At 35.0% G+C, this 17,314-nt stretch overlaps 1 protein-coding gene across 1 annotated transcript; it reads right to left on the bottom strand.

The window, feature by feature from the left end:
- Positions 1-13,163: 13,163 nt before the first annotated feature.
- On the bottom strand, positions 13,164-15,703 carry LOC128676118 (uncharacterized). Its single transcript, XM_053756063.1, has 3 exons — positions 15,557-15,703; positions 14,234-14,445; positions 13,164-13,599 (listed from the first exon to the last, which is right to left on the bottom strand). The coding sequence occupies exons 1-3, from the start codon at positions 15,658-15,660 to the stop codon at positions 13,517-13,519; spliced, it is 399 nt and encodes a 132-aa protein (XP_053612038.1). The 5' UTR covers positions 15,661-15,703; the 3' UTR covers positions 13,164-13,516.
- Between the last annotated feature and the right edge of the window lie 1,611 nt (positions 15,704-17,314).

Raw genomic sequence — 17,314 nt, 5'->3', positions numbered from 1 at the left:
TAATGATGTTTTTTGTGACCAGTGGTGGTCGAGCCAGATCGGTATTCAAACTCATGTAACACGAGACAAATTCGAACCGGTCTTTGGGTTCACAGACGTTTTTTAACCACTGAACAACCGCGCTTCGTTTTTATTGTTGAAGATTTGTCTGTGTCACAGATATAAAAACGTTACATAATATTTATATATGTGCTCTGTGTTGATACTGACTTAACAACCGCTCTTTGTTGTTATTGTTGAAGATTTGTCTGTGTCACAGATATAAAAACATTACATAATATTTATATATGTGCTCTATGTTGATACTGACTTAACAACCGCGCTTTGTTGTTATTGTTGAAGATTTGTCTGTGTCACAGATATAAAAACATTACATAATATTTATATATGTGCTCTGTGTTGATACTGACTTAACAACCGCTCTTTGTTGTTATTGTTGAAGATTTGTCTGTGTCACAGATATAAAAACATTACATAATATTTATATATGTGCTCTGTGTTGATACTGACTTAACAACCGCTCTTTGTTGTTATTGTTGAAGATTTGTCTGTGTCACAGATATAAAAACATTACATAATATTTATATATGTGCTCTATGTTGATATTGACTTAACAACCGCGCTTTGTTGTTATTGTTGAAGATTTGTCTGTGTCACAGATATAAAAACATTACATAATATTTATATATGTGCTCTGTGTTGATACTGACTTCAACCGTCCTCGATGCTGTTATTGTCAGCTGTCAAAGCCCTTAGCCACCTCGTACGATATCAACATGAGCTATGTTACGTGGATAGAGTAGTCGTATTCTAGGACGGAGTTACATACAAACCGAACACACCACTATTTCTCTTTTTCTCATCAAAGCGTGTTCCCGGTCCCTTCCACAGACGTTGAGCGTCGGAGCCCAGGGTCGGAACTCGTCGCTATATCTGTACTTTAACTATTGTGTGTAAATTGGGCCCGCAATTTTTGTTCTAATATAGAAAAGCCTTTTTTCTGTGCTACTCGCCGCCTTGAGTATTTCTTTTTTCCTATCTTAAATTTTTGCTTCTATTTTGTAGGTACTTTTGCGACGATGCTGTGAAGACAGAAAATTTCACTCATTTTTCTTAAGTCTAGCTCTTCTTTTTGTTTATCTAAATGATTTTCTTTTTTCTGTAAAGACAAAAACCGATAATTGGAAGGCGCCTGCCTAACAGTCACAAAAATTCGAGCCTGCATAGAATTGTTTTGTCAATCACTTTCTTGTCGAGTGTAACTAATTTTTTACCTACACAAGATAGCTTATTAAACGCCAGCCAAATTTTCAGCAGCAGATACAGATATTCAAGGAAACCTGTAACAAAACATGATAAAAAAAATATTTGTTCTGTAAGTATAATTTGTCCGATCAGATGATCGGATTTAATATGGAAAGTCGAAAATTTACGTTTGACAAAAGTCACTTTATAATGGAAGATGGCGTATTCCATATAACATACAGTAAAAGTTTTCCAATGAGCATAACAAGTGACGCTGTTGCTTAAGTCTTGAGGCCCGTGAAAGTGGTAATTTTGTAGATACAACTGCTCAGGGTGGATGGCCAAAAAAATATTGAAAATATGTACCTATATGCCTATATATATATGTGTGTGAGTCATCTAACCCAAGATTTATTCAGGGCCGACAACGCGCGTGTGACACCCTTGGTGTTGCAGGCGACCATAGGCTGTGGTGACCCTTTCACCCCTTCACCCATCAGGTGGGCCGCATGCATGCTCAGTAGTATAAAAAAATCTATTATTGAAGGAGATTTTTGTAACACACAAAACACAGAGTGCAAAAAAAAATGAAGGACTATATCATATTATATGACGAGATCGCTTTCAAATTAGAATCTCATAATGTCATATCGGGTCATGTTGTTAATAATACTAATATAATAAATGCGAAATTAAGTTTGTTTGTTACATCTTCACCCTCATCTACTTCACTCCAATGGATCTGACCAGAAATATTGAAAAGGACATGCATCTTTCACCCCGGAATAACAATTGTTCGCGTGGAAAATCTACGCGGGCGAAGCTGCGGATAATAATAATAATAAATTATTTATTTGCCAACAACACAATTTCTGTAGAAAATAATTATATGTATAATGTAATGAGTTACATTGGTGAAAGAAAACTTATCTATCTTGACCCATTTTGTAGCCCATCCTCGAACTAGACGTGAGTCTGTATCTCGAGGAATGAGCTATCAGCCGGGTCAGTCAAGGCACAGATTAAATAATACCCCAGTAGTCAAGGTGTATGCGTATAATGGCGGTACAAATAAAGCGCATAGTGGCTACTTAAATCTAGGTGTGGTTTTGCTTCTTTCCCAACTATATTATTCTGTTTTTGGGCAGAAGCAAAAGCTAGTAACTTAAAAAACTCAATTAAAAATTACTTCTGCACCATACTACCAACCGCTTACGAGCATAATCCGCCATATTGATACAGGGTGTTTCAAACTGATAGTGATAGACGGGATTACCTTATACAGGGGGATTGCAAATCCCTTTGCCGGTATAATCGGATAATTAAATCATGAACAGTACATAAAGCGGGCACATAATTAACATGGCTGCCAAAAGATTACTTCAATGTTGTTGGTCTAAACTGTAAGATACTAGCGGTCCGTCCCGGCTTCGCTCGAGTGAAACCATAATAAATTATACACTTAAACGTACCTCAGTAATCAACTATTTATTTGTGAAAGCGGTGCAATATCCGTAGCTCATTATATAAATGCAATATATATCAGCTGTAATACGTAAATATATAACGCGAATGTTCAAAAGCTAATACATACTATCAGCGTTCCAATGATTTACTTTATACTAATATTTAAAAAAGAGAGAAGATTAGTATTTTCGTTTCTTTTTTATTTTTGAAATTAAAATAAAAAACGACTGGACCGATTTTGATGAAATTTAGCACAGAGATAGACGAAACGTTACAGGGTATTTTTATGGTACTACTTAGCGAAGCCGGGGTGGGTCGCTAGTATACTAATAAAAAGGTCCTTAGTCACTGGGCGACCTTTGTAACAAGGTCCGAAAAGTCTGGGGAATAAAAAAGCTATGTGCGCGTTACCTATTCTTTAGTATTTATATACGAGTACTATTATGCAACGCGAAGGTTTAAAAGTAGTTACTAAATAAAAATCTCCACCTCTAAGCCCAGAGTTTGCGCCACCCTCCAAAGTCAAAGAGTGAATCAACGAGACTTCATCAAGAAACAATCAACAATGGAAACTTTTCCCAACTTATCTACAATTAACAGACGCTACAGGCTGCTCGCAGATAAATAAAATTTGAATTAATTGCCCGCTCAGTTAATTTTATTAATCCCTTACTCGGATTAGATTGATTTACTTCCTGACTTCGGAACTCTTAAAATTGCAGACTGACTGCTCTGGTAGCGAATATTATTGTAGTTACCCAGAAAACGGGTCTATTACTAACTCACCGAGACTTCGTTCCTGTAGAAATCTCAGGATAAAAGTATCTCATGTGCTATTTTGTATTCTACCCGTGTACCGAATTTCATAAAAATCGGGCCTTCGACAAAAATAATCATTGAAAGCAGGATTTCTAATCATTACATATTATAAAACAAAGTCCTTTGCCGCGTTTGTCTGTTTGTCAGTTCGCGATAAATTGAAAAACTAGCGTACGGATTTTCATGTGGTTTTCACTGACCTTTTTTTTTTAAATTAAACGTGATGCCTGGGGGGTTACCATCATATCTAAACGCGATCCACTTTACGACCTAAACTGAGCTGCATCGCAAATTCGTACCATCGACTTAATTTTTAGTATGAATGCGATTCATTTTAGGTTCCTAAATTGAACTGAGTTGCTTTGGAATCGTTCTGTAAAAGTTGATGGTAGGCCTTCTGATGTGTATAATTTATTAAATGTTTTTACCTGAGCGTTGCCGGCACTGGCCACCAGTAATGAATGAATGTTAGTATAATTATTCTGCTTCCTAATATATAATCGAGTAGAGCAATAGTGAATATTTTTTTTTGTCAAATTAGCAGTTTTTAATCTAGTTAAACCTACAAAACACTTGACCTTCGTAAAAATATTTAAATACATATACACATCTCTTTTAGTTTCGCTGCCAACACAAAACTTGGCACAGGTCGTGAAAAATAAGCGATAGTGTTCAACACAGCAGTAAGTTCAGGCGATATGATCTAGAATCTAAGTTAATACGAGTTCTGTGCCAAACACTGGCAACACACGACGTGATAATGTTGCCAGTTCGCTGAAAACTATTAACTGTTATATTGTGAACGAAGTGCTTATTCATTTTAAGTTAAATTTGTCTTGGTACTAGGGCCCTATTTTCACGGGGTTCCCTACACACCACACATCCACAGAAACATTTATAGAGCTATGTTACCCTATTGACGTTCAAACGATACCATAACTTAGAGCCTATGACGTCACACCTGATTCAGATTTATTTAGTGCAAGTCACAAGTTCGAAGTAGTTACATAGATGAAACATAAGCACACACAAGTGACGCTCTGCAAGGGCACAGCAAACATGAGTGGCAACGAAATTCAATCCGTAGGTCTTTACCTACGGATTGAATTTCGTTGCTACTTCTGGCAACGACTTGCCCTATTGTTTACCTACGGATTGAATATCTGAAGAAATGAATATTGAAACTCTTGAAGATCTGAATTCACTGTTTTTCATGTAATTCTAGCTGCAAGTAAGTGTTCACTGTATTTTCAGTATTTGTCCCAGTCGTTCGTGTAATCCTTACTATCCTGATCCTAACTAATCCAGCTCTAACCAGTTTTCTTTTACATGCAGCACGGAGAAGAACGTAGGGTACCTTTCGTCCGGGAAAAGTAAACGTTCCCGTGCCATGCAAAATTGCAAGATTGATTGAGTAGATAAAGCGTAGGTAAAGGTAACAAACTTACTTTCGCATTTGTAATATTAATAAATAAATAAAATTAGGACAAAGCTAGCCTCAAAAGTAAGTTCGAGACTTGTGTTATGGAATACTAACTCAGCCGATACTATATTTTATAACAAATACATATATAGATTAAATACATATATAATATCCAAGACCCGAAAAAGATCATTTTCCATCATGACCCGACCGGGGATCGAATCCGAGACCTCTCGGTTCAGAGGCAAGCACTTTGCCACCGAGGTCGTCAATTAGTTAGAATGATTATCATAGACAATGTTTAATTATAATTTTGAATAGATATGGTTATTAATGGACATATTGGTTGGCAATTATAAATAGTGAACCTCCGTTTAGTACTAGGGGTTGCGCAGAAAAGTATCATTAGTAAATCTATACTTATCTTATACTATATACCAGTTTTCTTTAACAAATATTCATCCAATATTGTTCAGAGTAACAATGTTTGTCCTGAGCAGTATCGGGATCGGAGTGGTCTCAAGGAAATAAGGTTGTGTAGTGACTTGATGCATTCGAGCTCCGAGTTTATCCTTACATATTATAAAACAAAGTCTTTTACCGCGTCTGTCTGTCTGTGCGCGATAAACAGTTTTCACCATTAGATAGTGTGATTTCTGAGAAAGATTTCCGTGTATGATTTATTATTTGTGTGTAGTGAAGCCGGCACGGGCCGATAGTTTAAAATAATTTGAACATCTGCCTGCAGCTCTTACCAAATTATATTAATTTGTTATACTATGTAGTACTCTTTCACTACATAGTATAAAACAAAGTACGTTAATTCTGTCTGTCCCTATGTATGTTTAAATCTTTTAAACTACGCAACGTATTTTGATGCGTGTTTTTTTTAAATTTATAGTGTAATTCCTAAGGAACATTTATGTATATAGTTTATTATGGTTTCAACAGAGCGAAGCCGGGAAAAAATATTTGGAATGTTACTGATAACATCTTACCTTTACCATTATAGTGGAGTTAATTTAAGTTGGCAACTTAAACAAGTTCCCATACCTGACAGCGTCTTAAACAATGTCTAAAGTAGGTATTACTAAGCATAGTCTGCAATATCAAATTTACATCAAGTTATTCCTAAGTTGTGGTCAAAGTAAGCAATGATCTGATGAATCATAACATACTGATTATGAATGGTGTATGGTTCCGCCGTAAAATAGGGTCACTATTATGTTCTACCATGATTGTCATACGAGGCAACTAAGGGACTAAAGCTGATATGCCTCAATAGCATTTCCAAGCAGGGATGACGTCATGCAGTGAGGTACATAAAACAAGCTATAAAAAACTTAAGTGAGCTATGTTTTTCGCGCATCACATAAAAACTTGCATAGCGAATGGTCAAACTTAAAATCTGGAATAGGTTTCATTGCGATACTTTGCTTTAGAAACCCGAGGTATTGTAACAAAAACGCACGAAATAAATGCGAGTGAAGCCGTAAGAAACAAATCGTCCATAAGGTAGGTACTGTGAGGCAAATAACGGATAGATCACAAGTAATATTTATTTTTTAAGATAATTTACTTCATAAGCGTTGACTTCTATTTTTTCTCTAATTCATCAAATATTATATATTATGTTTGAGGCGGGTAATCTCCGAAACTACCGAACCAATTTCAAAAATTCTTTCACCATTAGAAAGGTACATTATCCAAGATTGCTATAGGCTATATATTTTATCTCAAAATTCCCACGGGAGCGAAGCCTCGAGGAACATCTAGTATTTTATATTTTTACAACTAATACATACTAACTGCCAGAACATGATCACGGAGGTCACTTTACCTTTACCTGTGGGACATCCATAAATTCGCATCTTCTTTATCGGCTTCAGCATTCTGTAAATCTGTGGTGCCGTCATGCAGTGGACAACGGCAGCCACAACGGACAGCGAACCTGGCAAAATGCAATTTTGAAACCTATCGCGGCTCGCGGGACAGCTACACCGGTATCATGTACACGATGTCCTATTGTTACAACTATTATTCTATGTTATTAATGCCATTAAATTTGTTCGCGAGCAGATTTAAATAAGTAAATCTAAAACTTTATTTTATTCTTGAAATTAAACGACCTAGTATTGATTTTCATATACATTTATTTTTTTAAAATCTGACGAGCATGTTGCAGGTACACTTCTGTTTTTATTTGTTCAAATCTTAAATATTATATATTTATTCCTACAAAAAAAATTAACACTTTGCAGTAGTTATTCCTAAAATTACTTGCTCAAATACTTGGAAGAGATATTAAAATATCGTTGTGCTTTTTTTAAATTTCAATGCACAAGAGGACATTTACGACAAAAAGAAGGTAAGTAATTAAGACATCCAGATGGCAACCAGTGTAGTTACACCACTGTGTGTCACGAAGAGAAATATTTACCAACAGACAGATTATAAAATACTTCCAGTACAAACCAGCGTGATTTGCCGTGATTCCATACGATTCGGTGTAAGCAAGTGCCGCCGAAAATCGCCGTGTCTGTCCGTCTGTCACGCGCTATCAGGCACCGTTTCCAGTTTTGTTTATTGTTCAACCGACAGATTTTGAATTCGAATACATTATATTTTTAGTTTTAATGTTTTGCATTTTTTCTAAACAAGACAAGCTTAGCTTAATCCTATGGTTATTAGCAAATAAATGACATAATGTGCTTCCCATAGAAATCTCCTCAAGAAAAAGAAAACTTTTTTACCATTTTAATAAAAAATCTTACATTATGGCTCTTCCAGGTTTTATTAGACCAGTGCCAAAATTCATCAAAATCAGTCTAGCAAAGTAGTAGTATTTTCCGTTAGGTCTTGTGGCGGTAATGGTCTTCCTGTCTAGGTAGGTAAAAAGTATAATTTACCTATTTCTACATATATTTTTCGTACATTATTATTGAATAATTTACAAAAAATATTAGGGATATTTTAACATTTACAGACACTACTGTTACTGTTTTAATAAGTACTAAAAATAAATATTCTTTACAGTAAGTAGATATTTCAGTAGTGCTTTCAGAAAGGCGACTTCGAAAAATCTTCACCTCTATACTATAATCATATCTAAATAAGTAGAATGGAAAAATGGAACACGTTTCAACAATATATTGAAATCCAACAGCTATTTTTCCTAATACAGAATTCTTTGGATTCCCGTATTTCCCATTTGTAGGATTTTTCATATCACTAAAATGTAGATCGCACGTTTCGCGGTCTTGCAGTAATTTCCATTTTTATTGGCCGCCATTTTTATTTTTTATTAGCTTTTTCCCGCGTTTTTTTTTTTGCTTTTGTGATTACTATCCCGCTGGGGGCTGGTGGGTTCGATTTCTGCTCAAGTCCTGAATAATGACATAAAAATATGTCATTAGATAAATATTAAAATTTATAATGCATACATTAGTGTGCATGCCTAATAAATGAAGGACGTATTAAGCATTAGGTGTTCATAACAATGATTGTCACACGAAAAAATGCAAATCTTAGCTCTTATAGCACAGTTTCTCGGCACACGAAACACGCGTATAAATCAGGAAGTGCCCGGATGTTGACATATTTGTCCTTTTCGCTGCCATTTCGCACTGTGGGGCACACAATTTTGGGAATCTATTTTTCCCGCCACATTCACACGGTTGCCTTGTTGTATGGGTACTTAAACAGAAATTACCCGTGAAGATGGTGTGTGGACCAGTCGCGGGTGAACTAGATTATACCTGATGCGTGTTCTCGTAAAAAATATTTCAGGCCAATATACACAGACGACACATTTAGTTAATAAGACACGCTTACAGTGGTTAGGTTAAAATTTTATAGTAAGTCTAAATAGGTACATTAATCTGCGTTATACCTACTAGTTTACGTAGGTACAACTTATTTCAGCATAATAAAAAAAGAAGTACCTAAATATGTTTCTTATAAAACGTACAAACTTACCCCGTTATTCATAAAAAAGTTAAAATTTACTTTAAGCCAAAATATATTTTTTTCTCTTTCTGTTAATTTCAAATAATATATAGTGACAAAACATATTTTCGCCTAAAGTTTATTTTAACGTTTTACGAATAAGATTTCACATTTGTCGCCTACATTAGCAAGCCGAGTTATCTCCCCTATGAAATCTGACTTGGCTGCTTACAAGAATTACCATAACAAAAACAAGACATTCTTCCGTACATAAGGTAAGTACATATCATAAGTTACAAGTATAAGCATTAGCCTTAATTTTTTTGATATAGGCCCTCTGAATCAACCTATAACCTCTTTATCCTTACGGCCAAGGTAGTTAATTTACTGAATATACTTACACAAACTATATCTGCAAATAAAAAAACGAAAAGAATGGGCGCAGAGGCGCTGTCTCCTATCGGCTGGCAACACTGCGTTTTTATGTACCAATCCTAACCATTCTATCATTATATTATTATTTATTCTATCATATCGGTATTGCAATGACAAAAAAATATAGTTCGTCAAAAAACAGTTTCTTCTTTTTCTTGACAGACTGTCTGTCTGTACTGCGTCCTCGTCAAACATTGAAAAAAAATATTTCTGTAAACATTGTTTGAAAATAAGTCATGTGTACAGCCAATCAAATTAGATTCGATGGCCTCAGAACACAATGACATTTTTTTATTTAGTTTATCCATATGGAAAGGCAAAGGGATCTAAGCCCATACAGCCATCGCCTGAAGTTGAACACAGAGACAATATCGATTCCTTAAAACTTTTTGATTTGAAACTGGCACAAAAAAATGAGCATTCAAAAAGGTCTAAAGGAATCTTTGTCACCAGCCAGTATCGAATGCAGGATGGGAGCTGTTAGCCGAGTGGTATCAGGAGGCTGTAAGTGCACTTCTTGATGTCGGCTCAAAGAAGCCGCCGGATATGTCAATTTGAGGGTGCCATCTTGAAATCTGCGGAAGTGTGGGCCATTGCGCGAGTATCGGACTGAGTGAACGAGCGTGTGTTATTAAATAAATGTATAATATTCCAAGACCCACATTATGTTTGTATCTATTGAGTCCGACAAACAAACGCAAAAACTAGCACAACTCACAGACCATCTATCTTTAGTCACAAGTACAAATGTTTGCTCGCACTGGGAGTCGAACTCAGGACCTTCCAGATAGCGGGCGGGTGTGGGGACCGCTATGCCAAGGAGGTCGTCATAATATTGGTATGGTTTCTTTCTGGTATCTACAGTCTACAGGAATTAATTCATAATACTGTGGGTCTGTCTAGTTTTTTTACGTACATTTCCGATATTTTTAATGCACATTGTATATTAGAAATACAAAATAATTTTGTATCTATTATATTCCAACTATATTATAAATGCGAAAGTAAGTCTGTTTATTTGTTACCACTTCACGCATTATCTACTGGGCCGATTGTTATGAAATTTGGTACAGGGGTAGAAAATAACCTGGAATACATATTGTACTTTTTATTCCGAAATTCCCACGGAAGCGAAGCCCTGGGGCGCTTCTAGTATGAAATATAGCAAGGTTTTCCTTGCAATTTTTCTATTTCTCACTTTTATTTTCTCTATTCTATTTCTATAATGACATAAAGTTTATAATACAGTCAATACATAAATAAAGTTTTATCTATTTACTGATCAACACAATAAACAAAATCTTGAATTGTTTTGACGCTTCGTCCGCTCATTTCGTGGCCCATGTCTGAAGACGTCGAAGTATGTGGATTTTGGGGTGTCTTTTTCGCAGATCTTGACCTATATAGATGGCCACTTCGGCTCAAACATCCGGTCTGTGTCACAATATTCAGCAAGTATCGCCTTCAGTTAAATCTTTTAAGTACCATAATGTTTACGAACATTTTTCTAGAACTTTTCGAATTAAAACTTTGGTGGAATCGGAATTAAGTTAAAGTCGGTGACGAGTAGACATTTGTTTTTTTTTTAAAACAACACCAAAGAAACTTGAGTAATGTACAAGACTCTTCTCAGTTGCTTTGCTCCTATGGGGGTTTGAGGATAAAAACCTATCTCTCATCTTTGTGATTTCGTTTGCATTCCTAATGTGACGCCCCGAAGTCCACGTAAAAAAGCCTTCAGATTTTACGACCTAAGGTCAACTGTCTGTATGTTGTTGTCGCCCATTTAAAAAAATCGAAGGAAAAATCGTCAGGCGATTACCGCAAAACCAATCATTATCGAAGCAATTAACTTAAAAGCCATCTGGTTTTGGCGACAGACGCGCTCACCGAATCACCGTCGTAATTTGAGTACGATAATCTTCTTAATTAATAAAATAGGTTCAAACGTCTAGTAATTTAATAAAAATATGGTTTTATTTTATTTCAAGTGTAATCAGCTTTGGGAGACCTCGCAGTCGCTGATTTTGTCCTTGCTCACCCAACGAAACCTGCAATATCTCTTCCAAGTTTAATCAAAATCGGTTCAGCAGTTTAGCCGTGAAAGGGTGACAGGCTTTGGCAGGTAGATATTAGCTGAATTTTTATAACACAAATCACTGAAAATTAATTACAAAATTACTTAGGTACTACGCTTGGAGTATGGAACACTCAAAATAGTTAACATTTTGCGATATCACTTGACATTTTGTATAAGGCAGTTTGTCATCAACTAAATGAAGCTTAGTTACGTAGTTTCAAACTGACAAGGGTTCGACAGAACCTTAGGACAGAACCCACTAATTGCTAAAGAGTGTCTATTCTCATTACCTTCAACCAACCATAGACATACATATAGAGAGTGGTCTTTGTACACACAAGGAATTATTCCACTTAAATCACCTGACTAATTCACCAACAGACCACTGAGTCGGAATCAACTAAATCATAAAAAAAACTTCGCGTTTCATTTTCATATCTAAAAGTATTCAATTCTCATATATTATCACAAGACAAATTTTCGCATCAAGTTTGAATGACCAAATAGAGTTGGCATCCAAAGAGGAAGAGGCAAAATTAACCTATATAATCATCTATATATTTATATACTTATTATGTATTTATTCGCCAACCAAGTGTTACACAATTAGTGCTTATAACTAGTCACCTTTTACAGGTAAGTATTGCGAATTTCGGCGCCTACTGTATTATAATAATAGTAGATATTTGACACTTATTTGACACTTATAGTCATCACTATAGTACAGTTATAATACAGTAGGCGCCGAAATTATATAAAATAATTATCATGTAATATATCTGTACGGGCCAATGACCGTACAATTCGCGAGCGTCAGCAAATTCCTAGTTCGTGACGCGCGTTTTACTAAAATTCAATCAGTTCACGTTTAACTTTGCGTAATTTCACACATTGGCGTGTTCTCAGTATCATTCTGTCATTTTCTATCAGTTTTTCTGCTCTTTATTATCATTACTTTCCGGGCTAGTTTACAGTGTATCATCATTCTATCATTTTAGCAATAACTTTTACTATCAATAAACATTTATAATTTCCACACGGAGTTATCATTAACTATCAATCTATCAGATATCATTCTATCATTCAATAGTGTACAGTAACAAACCGTACAATATCTATATTCTAAATGTACTCGTCATATAAATATATATTGTAACTTGAAATTATTTTATAAAATATGATTTTCATTTATATTATATTTGCTAGTTTTAATTTAATTATAATTAGTTACAATTTATTGTCTATATTTGTTAATATATTACCTTAAACAAAATTAATCATTATCAGATTACATAAGTACTTATCGAGTTTCAAACACTGCAATTTGAATGTACAAATTTGTTGACTGAAATAATTTATTTTTCTTATATCCCAGAGAAATTAGTTACATCACGCACGTAGGTACGAATCTCATAAAGGTTCATTTCAAAAAATCAAAGATAGTAGATTATGAATCTTGTATTTTGTCGGAAGCTAGAAAACGCATCGATCGAATATTCTCTATTCTAAATTTAAATCCTAGACGGACATCCGGTGGGTAAACTGTAAAACATTTCATGTGTGAACCACATGGTGATATATGCAGAGGCTGCGTTCCGTTTTGCGTAGTGGAATATCGTGCGGAAACATCCAACGAAACAAACGCCGCTTTCATTATTTACGACCGCATTCTTGATATATTTTATTCGAAAAAACAAGTAACAATAAGTACTAACAGATTGTAAGCGGTTGAAATAACAAACAAAATGTTTACAATATTTTAATATAAAAAATAATACAAGTTATTACTTAGTCATTGTGAGTGAATACAAAATATTGTTAATAATATCATGATTTATTGATATAATCCTTCATTATTACCATAAAGCAAAAAACAAAGAGGCGACGCCTTATTGAGTTTAATCTAACAAAACTTGTGTTAAGATATTGGGGGCTGAGGCAGGTGGGTGGGGAATCGGTTTCATTATGACTCCACCACTTTCTAACGGAAAACTAAATTAGCTTCTCACTTGTTGTGCGCCATTAATTGTGGCTTTGCACAAGTTGATACACACGGACCTTTTCTATATTAAATCCGTGCTTATTACCTAAAAAATTTGTTAAAATAACTTAAATCGCTTCGTACAAACTACAATTTCATCTCCACCTCGCTTTGAGTTGACGGTTGTTTTCGTAGATTTCACTAAAAAAATAAGAAATAGAAGGCCTACCACGAAACATACAAACACGTATTCCCATAGAATGTGTGGACGCAGAGACGTGCTACGTGTTTTATGTTTCATGGGAGCCCCTTAGTCATAATCTAATCTTCTTGAGATTTTGCATACATATAGTATGATTACGGAGAAAGACATAGGGTACCATTCATCCCTGAAAAATAACTGCTCCCGTGGGAAATCATGCGGGCGAAGCCGCGGTCAAAAGCTTGTAATATTTCAAAGATCTAAGCATATATATACAGACTACCTAGTTAGTACTTATATTCGAGTGGAATCTTGAAACTCAATTCTGAAGCAGAAAAGCGCTTCACACCGATTGAGCGGAAACACAAGGTTGGATGATAATGCATTATTATGATAAGCATGACCTGAGGGTGCACCCAGCAAGGGAAGCCCTCAACAGTTTTCTGCATGAACATGAATTCAGATCAACAAAACAAACAAAAAATTCAGATCTCTCTAACAACAATAAAAGTTTGTGTGTGAAAATGTAATTTTTGTAAAAAAAACTTATTTAATATTTCAAGAGGAGGCCTTTGTCCAGCAGTGGGACTGCACAGGCTTATTAAAAAACAAAATACGTATTAAAAGACTTACAAACAGCACTGCTAGTTGGTAGAAAATGTCTCCTGACTTTCTTCAATATCCTCCTATTTCTTCTATGGAAAGTGACTAAACTTTCTGAACCAAGTTTGATCACAAACTCGAAGTGGTTGAGCCGTCTTTTCAATTCTAAGTGTGAGAAAATAATCCAGTGCCATTTCTTGTAAGCCCTGCTCGCGTTTCGAAGGGCTACGTCGTCTAAATAGCTGGAAAAGGGACTCTCTCTCTCATCTCCGTCATACAGTTTGATACTAGGACGGAGAGTAGTGGCCAAAGGTCAGCATCCCATCTAGCCAATGTAGGTATAATGCAGATATAAACATATATTTGTACCTAGGCCAAGTTATTGTGAAAATAAAGTTATTATTATTATTATCTGGGCATTTTATCGGTTACTTCCGCTGTCATAGAACGTCGGAACCCAGGGTCCGCTTTCCTACATTTTCTCCTTTTCGAACGAAACCGAGGGAATATTCAAGTATATAACACATAATCTCTCTCATCTTCATGTGTGGAAATTTGATTCGGGTCTGTGTCGCCACGAAACTTGGGGAATTTTTTTTTTGCTAACTCTTATTGTCCCACTGCTGGGTCCCCCATCCCCTTCCATTTGGTTGCTTTTTTTTATTTTTTATTTGGCTGTCTAACGTCGCCTGTCGCCTATCAGCTGTCAAGGTTATGAGTCTCTTAGTCGAAATCCAGATGGAACATAGTGGTTTCTATTCTAGTAAACCACAGGCCATCATTATGGATGTTGATGTAGTGGCACAGACTGTACACAAATTACCACCTGTTTTTTGTGTGGTTTCCAACTTTTGACTATCGTTTAATCTTTGGACGATTACGGACTATTGCTAATAACACAAGAAAAAGAACGTAAATGTTAAATCACTGATAACTAGAAGTCCGGATAGTAATATACAAGAATTCCAATGATTTTATGACATCAAAATAATTTAACTGTTTTATATGGATGGTTTTAACATGTAGGACAAAGTTTTCTTTCAACTCTAAAAATAGAAAATAATGTACCTAAACTAAATACGTTTTTTCAAAAAAAATAAACTTTGTATTTTCTTATTCTGATGAATTCTGACATAATTTACAGCCCAAATATTCAACACCAAGCCACTTTTCAATATTAAAATCTACTTCACTGTACATAAAACGACACAACGCGCACTTAGCACCAAAATACTTATATATTGCCTAATGTAAATGGATACGTGCACTATGGCGGTCTGGCGCGCCGCCCGAAAACGCGAAAACACAAAAAATATATACGTCCCCTTATTTAACGAGACATGAAAAACTCACGAGAATATTTTCCAAGACAGTTCCAAAGGCAGTCGAGAAATGGCGTCGCGTTTCTCCTCTGGAAATATTTTTGAGCCGAAAACGAAAATTCCATTGTCGCACATAGTAAACTGATTGTTTACAATTACAATGGAAAATGAAGGTAGCCAGGGAAAATAAAGACAAAGCTATTTGTCATTCCTTATTTATTTATATGCCGGTCTGGGAGCGGTTTAAAAACATGAATTGTATCAGATGCTTCTCCTCCCGCGCAGATTATAAAAGTCAATTAAGGGAAAACCCTTTATTGGAATTCCTTTCCATAGGCGATAGGCTAGTAACCTGTCACTAGGTATAATAATCTCAATTCCCCACCGCGACAGCTAATCATGGCTTTCGAGTTTTGCAACTTATGGCTTAAGGTAGTAGGTAAGGCTTAACGTATTATCATTTGTAACTAAAGTCACATGAAAGTGTAACTATAACGGTCTGTCATAAAACCACACCTTCATTTTGAAAGCGGTCCCAGGGCTTCAAGGTGTCAAAGCCGAGAATGCAACAGGAATAAGTTTAGATCAGAAAAACCCAAGGGATATTCAACGGGATAATGTAGATAGTGTATATATCCCACTTCCCGCTAATATTACAAAGACGAAAGTTTGTGAGTATGTTTGGATTGACTTTAGGTACCCCGAAAGTACACGATTCACGTAGGATTTGGTCGTATGATAATCAATGGCGCTTCACAAAGTAGATAGCGCTACTGTGCACAACGACGATAGGTGGAACACCTGTGCTACCGTAGTAGGTCCTCTTTATTATTTAGCTACTTAGCGCCTATTAAAAATTGTTAGCAAATCTGCGAAAACGCACATAGGACTAATTTGCTAAGGAAAATAAACAGGATAAGAAATTAGGTAGGTACATACTTTTTCTATGATTTTCTTTTGGGTGGTCTTTTTTGTAATTAAAAATTTGAGTGAATATGAGACTCTAAGCTAACCTAACCTACCAAGTATTACATAATTATTTTATTTTATTAATAATAATTATTTTAAAATTTATAAATCGAAACAAACATTGATCTAAGTAAGTAGATATTATTATTTAAAACAAAAATGCAACTCAAATACTGTTATATACATTTATTAATTAGAAATATTTGTAATAAAAATAAGAGTTCAAACTCTGTACAAACAAACAAAATTTATTTACACTAGTTACATAAGTATATTAATATCATAAAAATAAAATATTACACAATTTACAAAGTAGTCCCATAGGCATTCAATGGTACAATATAACAATTTAAATTAATATATACATACATATTTTAACTTATTTTGCATCAAATTAAACTTACTTACACCTTTTTGTGCAGACAACTAAGTCATCACCGTTTCGCTTCAAGTTGATCATTGATTTCGATCTTACTGAAAATAATAAGTACTGATTTTAGTATATAAGTACCTATGATCTTCTGTAGCACATTTTTCAATGTGAAATATGTTTTTTTTACTATATATAGGTATGTTTAAGTTTAAATATAATTAATTTTTTTAAATTTAGTTTTATTATTATCTACAAAACATAGTTTTTGGTAGGTCACATCATTTCGGAGTGTGTGGTTAAATGCACGCAGATTACCCCCTACTTACAAACACTTAGTCTTTATAATATTAGTATGGACAAAAATGGCTCCTAACCAGAGATCGGTAAAAGCACAGCATTTTTTAACATGGAATTTTTTGGGAAGAAAGTGCATCTATGCTCCCGAGG

Source organism: Plodia interpunctella, chromosome 15 (genome assembly GCF_027563975.2).
Source record: "Plodia interpunctella isolate USDA-ARS_2022_Savannah chromosome 15, ilPloInte3.2, whole genome shotgun sequence".
Lineage (NCBI taxonomy): Eukaryota > Metazoa > Arthropoda > Insecta > Lepidoptera > Pyralidae > Plodia > Plodia interpunctella.
The sequence above is the reverse complement of the archived record's forward strand: the minus strand, read 5'-3'. Positions and strand labels throughout refer to the sequence as shown.